General features: G+C 35.8%; 1 protein-coding gene across 1 annotated transcript in view; it reads left to right on the forward strand.

Annotated features, from left to right (window-relative positions):
• Positions 1-8696, forward strand: part of LOC125666080 (alpha-(1,3)-fucosyltransferase fut-5-like) — a 50167-nt gene extending 41471 nt beyond the window's left edge. Inside the window, exon 3 of the mRNA XM_048899203.2 lies at positions 7484-8696. Within this exon, the coding sequence (XP_048755160.2) occupies positions 7486-8628 (1143 nt within the window). The 5' untranslated portion in view covers positions 7484-7485 and the 3' untranslated portion in view covers positions 8629-8696. The remainder of the gene's footprint in view (positions 1-7483) is intronic.
• The last annotated feature ends 1174 nt before the right edge of the window (positions 8697-9870 follow it).

Raw genomic sequence — 9870 nt, forward strand, 5'->3', positions numbered from 1 at the left:
ATGACTCTATTTTATCTTTATGAATGAGTTGGTTTTTAATGGTGGGTTGCAGACAAACATGAATGGAGGAATGCTCAAATTACATTTTTTCTTTTCCAACACATATCTCATTATAAAAGCTCTGCCCGTCTTAACACTGTAATTTTAATCTAATAAATCTATAACGAAATCAAACCTGCTGGTGTGCTAACAACAAAACACTTCCCAGTTGTATGATTTACAAAACTGAATGACCTCTGTGTGAAAAGTTCTGTGCAGTCGAGTATAACTTAACAGACGCATACTTCAATTTAAATGATGACATGTGCAGGAAACCGATTTAAAATGCAAGTAACGAAATCAAGGTGACAAACTACTTGGAAAAAGTACTCTCTGATATACCGAATATGTGAGTTATATCAGAGGTGAACAGGCCTAGTCTAAGTCTAAGTCTCAGAAGAACAGCAAGTAATTGGTCAATCAGCTCCAACATCCCTTGGATTTTCTTTGTCTGTGGTTTGGCATGCCTTAGAGCAAATCCAGTGCCTCATTCTCCGCCTTTGGGCTAATGAAAAAAGAATAGGATTAAATAATGCATCAGGATTATACAGCAATAGCAAAACATGTAATTTAGATATATATATTTGAATGCTGTGAGACTTTGAAAAAAGTAAACTAAAATTACCAAGGCATGCTCCATTATGTGCAAATGTAACTAAACTTCTATGCCTAATAGAAAGGCGACATAACAGCTGCTAAAGAAGATATCCCAGTGTAAAGGTTTGCCTCAACATGATCATTGGAAATGTTCAGTACATTCCACGTATATCTGGGGCGTTCTCTCTTGAGGTCTTCTAACTTGAGGTCAAGGTAGCACTGTACACCGTATACAGTAATTAAAAGATAATATTAAGGATTGAAAACAGACAGATGAGTGTCTGATGATAAATCTAACTTCGAATGGTTTGGGCAGAAGAAGGAAAGATGGAAAAAGAGTATAGTGTGCCAGCTGATGGACATGGATTTACACTACTCTATTGGGATTTGAAATGTTTCTTTCATGTCATAGTTTTGGATTAAGATAATTTGGAACAACATTTCATTTAATCTTATCTCTCTTTAGGGTAGCTCCATCCTCATGTGAATTATCGATATTAATGGTTAAAAGTGAAAACACTTTATCAATTTCCACTCGGTATAGTGTAATTTAATTGATAACCAAAGAAAATGTATAGGTTGCCACCTTTTTAAAGATTTTAGACATACAAAAACAGAAGCATACATCAACATCAGAAAATCACTCATTTTCGTTAAACAAAATAATAAAAATAGATAAAAACTTGTTGAAATGACAACATTTAAACATCAACAGTATTAAAAAAAAAGTGCAATTTCATAAATATGTATAGATTAATTGTGGACATTAGGGAAACCATTGTATAATAGACATCCAGTAAAGGAAATTCCAGCATAGGAGTTATTGCCCTTAACAACATTTTTAAAATCATAAATAATTGATTATCTATGAAAAATATAAACTTTTTCAGTAATAGTAGTTTACCAGATTTTTTTTATTATATCCAGTGAATAAAATTTCTCAGAAAGATATATTTGTATCATGCGCAAAGTTTAATTTATTAAGATTTTTGCAAAAACCTATGACATCGCATGAGGATCGATCAACCTTAAAGGTTTACTGTCTTGACAAAGATAATATTAGACCTCTTTCACATTTTTGTCAGACGTCGCACTGAATTTTTTTAAATTGTATCATGTTTAAGATAATTTGCCCCAATATAATAATTCAAGCCAAGACAATTAAATTCCCCATATTCAATATTTAGATATCTTGTAAGTGTGAATATTTTCTTTTATATATATTATCATCTTTTAACGTCTTTATACCAACGTTTGCAAGAAGTATATTATCCTCTTTATTGTTGATGTCCTGCAGACAGTCAGCTTATGACGTACTATGTGACGTCATGGTGTTTCTACAACAGCTATGTGACGTCATGGTGTTTCTACATCAACATACTCTTTTAGGTCTCTCATTGATTTCCTAAAAATCGTATCATATTATGAATAATTTAGAAATTTTAAACATTATTTTATGCAGTTCTTATGAAATTATTATATGACTCAATGTGAATATGAAGAAAGGAAAACAGTTAGACAACATGGACGCTTTTTCATAAATTGTCATTCTTGCAAGTTGAATTAAATTTTATGTCAGATATAGACTAAGGATGTACAAAACCTAGCCATAAGTGAGTCGTCATTTTATTTTATGAATACGAATTTCGAAAAATGTGGGTTTTAAAAAAATAATGCAATATTTAGGTATTTATTCGAAATGATATTTCCTTTAGGTGTGCACTGATCAAAATGGAATTGAAATTTTAGACAAATTCGAAATGCACATCTGGTGCATTAAAATTGGTACCGTATAAGTTTTACAGTAAGGAATTCTAGTATTTTCACATCAAAAATGTTGATTTGATGACGCTGTCTGGCCTGTTTCATACCCATTGTTATGCCGTTCTTTACACTCTGAATTTGACTATGGATTACTTCATTTACCCGATCAAGATCAAGATATAGGAGTAACTGCGGTTGTTACTAGTTGACAGGGGGTACTTACTCTTCCCAGACACCTGATCCCACCTCTAGTATGTCCAGAAGGTTCATGTTTTCCCAAATCTCTATTTTTTGTATTCCTTATACTATTTATGAGAATGATTACTGTTCGTTATCTTCACCTTTCATATTATAGTTCATATCTGCTACTCAGTGTATATATGACGGGCACTAAGTGAGTCATCATTTCATTTTGTCACACTATATTTTATTGAAAAATAATTGTGAGGTCTTTTTAGTCCATTTTCCTCTAAATTATTCAAAAATGTTCAAATTTGTTGTGCTAAACATGCTAAGAAGAACTGTGATGCATTTGCAACTACATGTAGATTAAGGGCTTCAAAAGTAAAACGCACCGTAATTTTGGTGTGAAATTTCACCTCAAATACACATGTACTTACTAGGGAAACTGTTTATCAACAAGGAGAGGTGTGCATTTACAAGATAAACTATGTTTTTCCCAAGAGGAACTGTGTAATCAGAAAGTGAATATGTATTCATAGGAATTTTGAAATTGATCACTGTTTGTTATCTTCGTCTTTCATTTACAAGGGGAATAACTATTTACAACGGGAACTATACATGTATTTGTAAGGGGATTTACGTATGTACACGGGAAAAGATGTATTTCCAAGGGGAAGTGTGTTTTTACAAGGGGGACTATATATCTATAACGTGTAACAAATTGTCTGCAACGGGTTTTGGTCCATGTTATTCCAACTCTTTATTTTGTATTCCGTACAGGAGTTACGGAATTGATCACTGTTCATTTTCTCTTGTACCTATTCTATGTCTCCGCTGCTTCTTTGTTTAATTAACACAGCATCCTAAAATCATGAAATGTTTCATGTTGTAGCATTTTTTCTAAAAGCTTATGAGACATGCATAGAAATCGTAATAGAATTTATATACAAGGACTGTGTAGTGCACATGGCGTACATCGCGTATTACTACATCGTCTATTACACGGGAAAGCACGCCTTTCACAAAATGTTTTACTCCTCAATCCGCAGGGTTTAAAAAAATGGCATGCATATCTTTTATTATCTACCAATATAATGAATTAAAAGCATAGTGAAAAATGGATGAATGCGCCCTATCAATGATTTATATAACATTGAATGTGACCTCTTCACACTTACAAATCAACATATAGTTGTTTCAAGTATAGGCTTTTTATATTCAGCAATCTAATTCCTCTGCAAATGTCCTCATGTAGTGCAGAACTCAATGGCCCCCGGGTTCAAGAATTGGAGAGCATCCAAATATGAAACATACTAGGAATTTAATGTTTTAGATGGAGAAACTGCAATTATTCACGTGACCTATGTAGCGTATGTTCCCTTTGTTTGTTTCTTTATTCACGTGACCTATGTAGCGTGTGTTCCCTTTGTTTGTTTCTTAATTCACGTGACCTATGTAGCGTGTGTTCCCTTTGTTTCTTTCTTAGCTTTTCTCTGTCGTCTGGGATTTAAAGATGTTTTACAAGGGAAATACTACTAGTTCGGGTAATATTCGAAGTTCATGTTCCTTTTCTTTGTTGTTGGTTGGCTTTGTTTTTAACTTTATTTAGCTCGACTGGAATCTAATGTTTTACATGGAAATATATAATAGTTCAGGTGGCCTATGTAGCTCACCTTCCTTTTTTTTGTTGAATTGATTGTTGGGATTTTTAAACTTTGTTAGCTCGTCTTGGATTTAATGTTACATATTGGGAAAATGCAATCATTCAGTAAATCTATAGTAACAATATTTCTTTTGTTTGTTTCTTTGTTTTTCTTAACTTTTTTTTTATTAAATTATGTAAATCGGGTGTCTTTTGTTTGTCCGTTTCTTTGTTGGTTTTTTAAAACTTTGTTTAGTGTGAATTAATGTTGTATCTGGGGGAAATACAGTACAGTAGTCAGGCAATGTATAGGTAGTTCATGTTTCGTTTGTTTGTTGCTTTTTAACCTTGTTTTCTTTGTCTAGGATTTAATATTTTACATGGAGAAAATGCAATATTCCATGCAATGTATTTGGTTAATTTTCCGTTTGTTTTTTAATTTGTTTAGTTTGTCTGGGATTTAATGAAAGGGGAAGATAATGAACAGTGGTCAATCTCAATTCCTATAAGGAATACACAATAGATAGTTGGGCACACACAGACCACTGGACACAGCAGAGGTGGGATCAGGTGCCTAAGAGGAGTAAGCATCCCCTGTCGACCGGTCACATCCGCCGTTAGGAGTAAGCATCCCCTGTCGACCGGTCACATCCGCCGTTAGGAGTAAGCATCCCCTGTCGACCGGTCACATCCGCCGTTAGGAGTTATGAAATTAGTCATGGTTCGTTATCTTCATCTTTCATGAAATAAGGATGTTATTAAAACATATATGAAATACGTGAAATAAGATGAGACGAATGTTTGAATAATTCATTAGATGAAATACAAGAATAAGACAATACTGTAGATTACTTATCTTAAATGACTACTCCTATACCTTAGATCACGTGAACATGAATTTGTGAGCCGTCTGTGAATCAAGAGCTCTTACATGTATTTTATCAACAGAAAATTAAAAGCAAATAATTTTATTTTGCGAGTGATGCCTCTTACAAATCATGCGATAATAAATTCCTCGCATATAATTAGGAATTTACAGAATATGTTACTAATATATGTGGACACGTGAAATAAAAAAAAAATAAGATGAGGTATGCCACTAACAATATATATGAAATACGTGAAACAATATGAAATAGGGTGAGAGGTCTTGTTAAAACGTTAAAAATATGGAATAAGACAAAGTGTGATAAACTATTCATAATTCAAAATATACAATTGGCATAAATTAAACACACTGTGACAATATTCGTAAATGAGAAGAACCTATGTTTAGTTTTCATTACCTTTACATATCATTCACAGTTAACAAAGTACAAAACCTCATGCATAGCATGTGATAGTGTATACTGCCCCTCCCCCATGTGATAGCATATACTGCCCCTTCCCCCATGTGATAGTGTATACTGCCCCTTCCCCCATGTGATAGTGTATACTGCCCCTTCCCCCATGTGATAGCATATACTGCCCCTTCCCCCATGTGATAGTGTATACTGTCCCTCCCCTTCCCCTATGTGATAGTGTATACTGTCCCTCCCCCATGTGATAGCATATACTGCCCCTCCCCCATGTGATAGTGTATACTGCCCCTCCCCCATGTGATAGTGTATACTGTCCCTCCCCCATGTGATAGCATATACTGCCCCTCCCCCATGTGATAGTGTATACTGTCCCTCCCCCCATGTGATAGAATATACTGCCCCTCCCCCCATGTGATAGAATATACTGCCACTCCCCTCCCCCATATGATAGTGTATACTGCCCCTCCCCCATATGATAGTGTATACTGCCCCTCCCCCGTATGATAGCGTATACTGCCCCTCCCCCATATGATAGTGTATACTGTCCCTCCCCCATGTGATAGTGTATACTGTCCCTCCCCCATATGATAGCATATACTGCCCCTCCTTATGTGATAGCATATACTGTCCCTCCCCAATGTGATAGTGTATACTGCCCCTCCCCCGTATGATAGTGTATACTGCCCCTCCCCCATATGATAGTGTATACTGTCCCTCCCCCATATGATAGCATATACTGTCCCTCCCCCATATGATAGTGTATACTGTCCCTCCCCCATATGACTAAATCAATAATAATGATGATGATAATGAAATATGTTATGGGCCAGAAAAAAACTCAAGCCCAGCATTAATAACGAGACTTACAGCTATCGAATTCCACAAATCAATGTCCGTTGTTTGTTTACTGCTGAATGGAATGCACATATAAAGATAAGCCTGTTTATAGTGCAGTTTATGGTCCATATCCCAGTAATGTAATATACAATGTAAATCTATAGTTTCCCTTTTCTCTAAATCTACAATTTACAAATTTACAATTTACTGCATTCCACATTAAATATTTGAAGGAAAATAATTGATAAATATACTGACTATCAATATCTTACTCAACTGTATGCGTAATAATAGCGTTTATTTTTCCGGGATAACACAAATTAGTATATAGCTAGTTTCCATTGTGGTCCTGGTGTTTATATATCTCAACTGATTCTACAGGCAAGAGTAAGTTCTGAGTATGCTCAAATTTTAAACCAATTGATTATTGATACATTAGTTGATATCAGTGGGGTTTAGACAGTGTCGTTTGAAGTCAGCCTTTCGCAAATTCTACGATCATTATAGTAATGATCATTTTTGCACGTATAGCGTGTCATTAGATCGAATGCTGTCTGACATGTTTCATAACATTTGATTAACTGTTTTTGCATGAAAGGCAAAGATAACGAACAGTGATCAATCTCATAACTTCCACAAGGAGTACAAAATAAAAAATTGTACCAACACGGACCTCTCAACATACCAGCATCCCCTCTCGAACGGTCACAACCGCCATGAGTCCCATGTCTTTATAAAGTAAACGGAGTAATACGCAGTCAATACTGATTTTGACTACGGATTTATCTGTTTACATGATCAAAATAGAGGTATCAAGGAGGGACGCCTGGTCGACAGTAGATGCTTACTCCTCCTATACACTTGATCCCATCTCTGATGTTTGCAGTGGTCAGTGTTTGCACTGCTCTCAGTCTGAATTCCTTACAGGATTCCTGAGATTAATCGGTGTTAGTTATATTCACTATTTCATTCATTATACGTTTGTACATTTTCTATTCATCATTTTCAATCCAGTTCTTTATAACACTGTACAAACAGAAATGAATTATAGATCATAAAATTTGGACATAATCTATAGAATATATGTAATCTTAGTTATATTTGCTTTTGTTTCTTGCAGAGATGACAAACTCCAGCCCCTGGAGGCGGTCTGTTTTGGTAGCCTTACTTGTAGCATTGATTATAGTTATTCAAGTGCTCGTATTTTTTGTGTACCAATCAGACAGAACACTCACTAGAAAAGTGCAACCATCCCAGTCAAATAAAAAACTTTCTAGAAACACATTATCAGACTTTGATATGGAGACCAATTCCAATACACAGAACAGAAGCGAGGAGCTGAAAATACTTTGGTACAATATTCCATTTTACTTAAGACCACATGTGAACCTCTTCAAATTCAAACCATGTACGTGCAAGTGTTCAATTTCAGTGCAAGACAGCGACCTCGCCAAAAGCGATGTCGTAATATTCACCCAATCATACATGCCGCACGATCCACCCCCAAAAGAAAAGCACCATGTCTGGTGTTTTAACACAATGGAAAATCTCGCTTTCGCTATTAAACCAGGACCTCTTTGGATGGATAAATTTGAATGGATAATGTCGTACCGTAGAAATTCCGATATTTCCAGACCCTACGGAATTATTAGAAAACGTGAAAAACCCGTCCAAAGAGATTATTCACAAGTGTTTAAACAGAAGACCAAACTTGGTGTGTGGATGTCTGGTCACTGTCCCGTGCCTTCTAAAAGAAAACCTTACATTCAAGAACTGAAAAATTTTATGGAGGTCGACATGCACGGATCCTGCGGGATGGGCACCTGTATCAAAAGAACGCCATTCGTTACACAGTGTGTACGGAACTTTTCGAGGGATTATAAGTTTTATTTTGCTTTTGAAAATAATATATGCCACGATTACACAACTGAGAAATTCTACAATTTCTTCAGTACCGAAAATTTGAACATTGTTCCAGTGGTTAATGGACCATCGATGGCGAGTGACTATCTCCCTAAAGGCACATTTATAAATGCTTTAGATTTCCCTTCGCACAAAGACTTGGCTAAGAAGTTAAAAGAAATAGGATCCAATGAAACTGCTTATACACAATTTCTGAAAGAAAAGGACAAATATTACGCTTTAACGGAACCAGAGGTGTTCCGAGAAGCAATGTGCGATATATGTGAGAAAATACACAGAGGAGGACGGAAAATTCCCAACAGAGAAAATTTCTGGGAGTTTCATTATAAAGATACTTGCTAACATGAGTTTGTATGAAATAGTTTTTATAACACCTTGCTTATAAGCAAGAATAAATAAGTAATTTTGAATTGCTTAATGTTTTATGCTTTTTACATGGTATTAAGAATATACAGTGCCCGGTAAGAATGAAAGTGGGGGGGGGGGTGTCAGTTTGTCTTCGATTGGTTGGTAACCTCCTACTTGGTGTTTCCCGAAGTCCCCGGTTACGCTGTTCCCGATTGATAATTTCTATATCTAGGCTCACGGCGGGTATGACCGGTTGACAGGGGATGCTTACTCCTCCTAGGCACCTGTTCCTGGTATATCCAGGGGTCCGTGTTTGTCCAACTCTCTTTATTGTATTGCATATATGAACCCCTGTTGGAACCCCTGCACTATCAACTTGTTTGTCAGTAGCCTGCTTCGATTTAAAAACTGACCATAAGCAGAACAAGCTCTTATGTATCGAATCAGTTGAAAGATATAAACACCATATGCAGGTGATAATGGAATATTGCTACATAAATATGAAAGTTGACAACCAGGAGCTGAAATCATCCTGTTTGTCATAAAGTTGAGTTATTAGTTTGCCGTTAATATCTGCTTTCAATAAAATATCTAAATGTGAAGCAGAAGTGGACGACTCTGTGGTGTCTTTTATTTCGAGTTCACTGGGAAATATCGAATCGCCATGAATGAAAACCATTATTGTTAATAGATAATACGTCGTCGATATATCTACATGTCGAATTGAAGGCCAAAATAAGATATTCTTTCTTATCACGTAAAATATGTAGGAGTATAAAGACGAAGGTACAGGAGTTGTGAGATTGATAAATGTTAGTTATCTTTACCTTACATGAATAAGCGAAGATGAGTGATCAATGTGAAGGTGAAAATAAGAACAGTTACCACTCTCATAATTCCTATACATAATACAAAAATAAGAGTAGCACAAACACGAACCCACAGACTTCCCCGAGTTGGGATCGAATGTCAGTAGGAGGAGTAAACACCCCTTGTTGACCGCTCAAACCCACCATGAATCCTATATCTTGGTCAGGTAAACGAAATAACCCGCAATCAAAATCAGTATGATTGATTGATTGTATCTTGTTTAACGTCTCTCTCGAGAATTTTTCACTCATATGGAGACGTCACCAAGACCGGTGAAGGGCTTCAAATTTAGGCCTATGTTCGAGTCTTACGGATATTAAGCAGTGAGGGTTCTTTAGCGTGCCACACCTATTGTAACACGGGTCA

This window comes from Ostrea edulis, chromosome 10 (genome assembly GCF_947568905.1).
Source record: "Ostrea edulis chromosome 10, xbOstEdul1.1, whole genome shotgun sequence".
In the NCBI taxonomy this organism is placed as follows: Eukaryota; Metazoa; Mollusca; class Bivalvia; order Ostreida; family Ostreidae; genus Ostrea; species Ostrea edulis.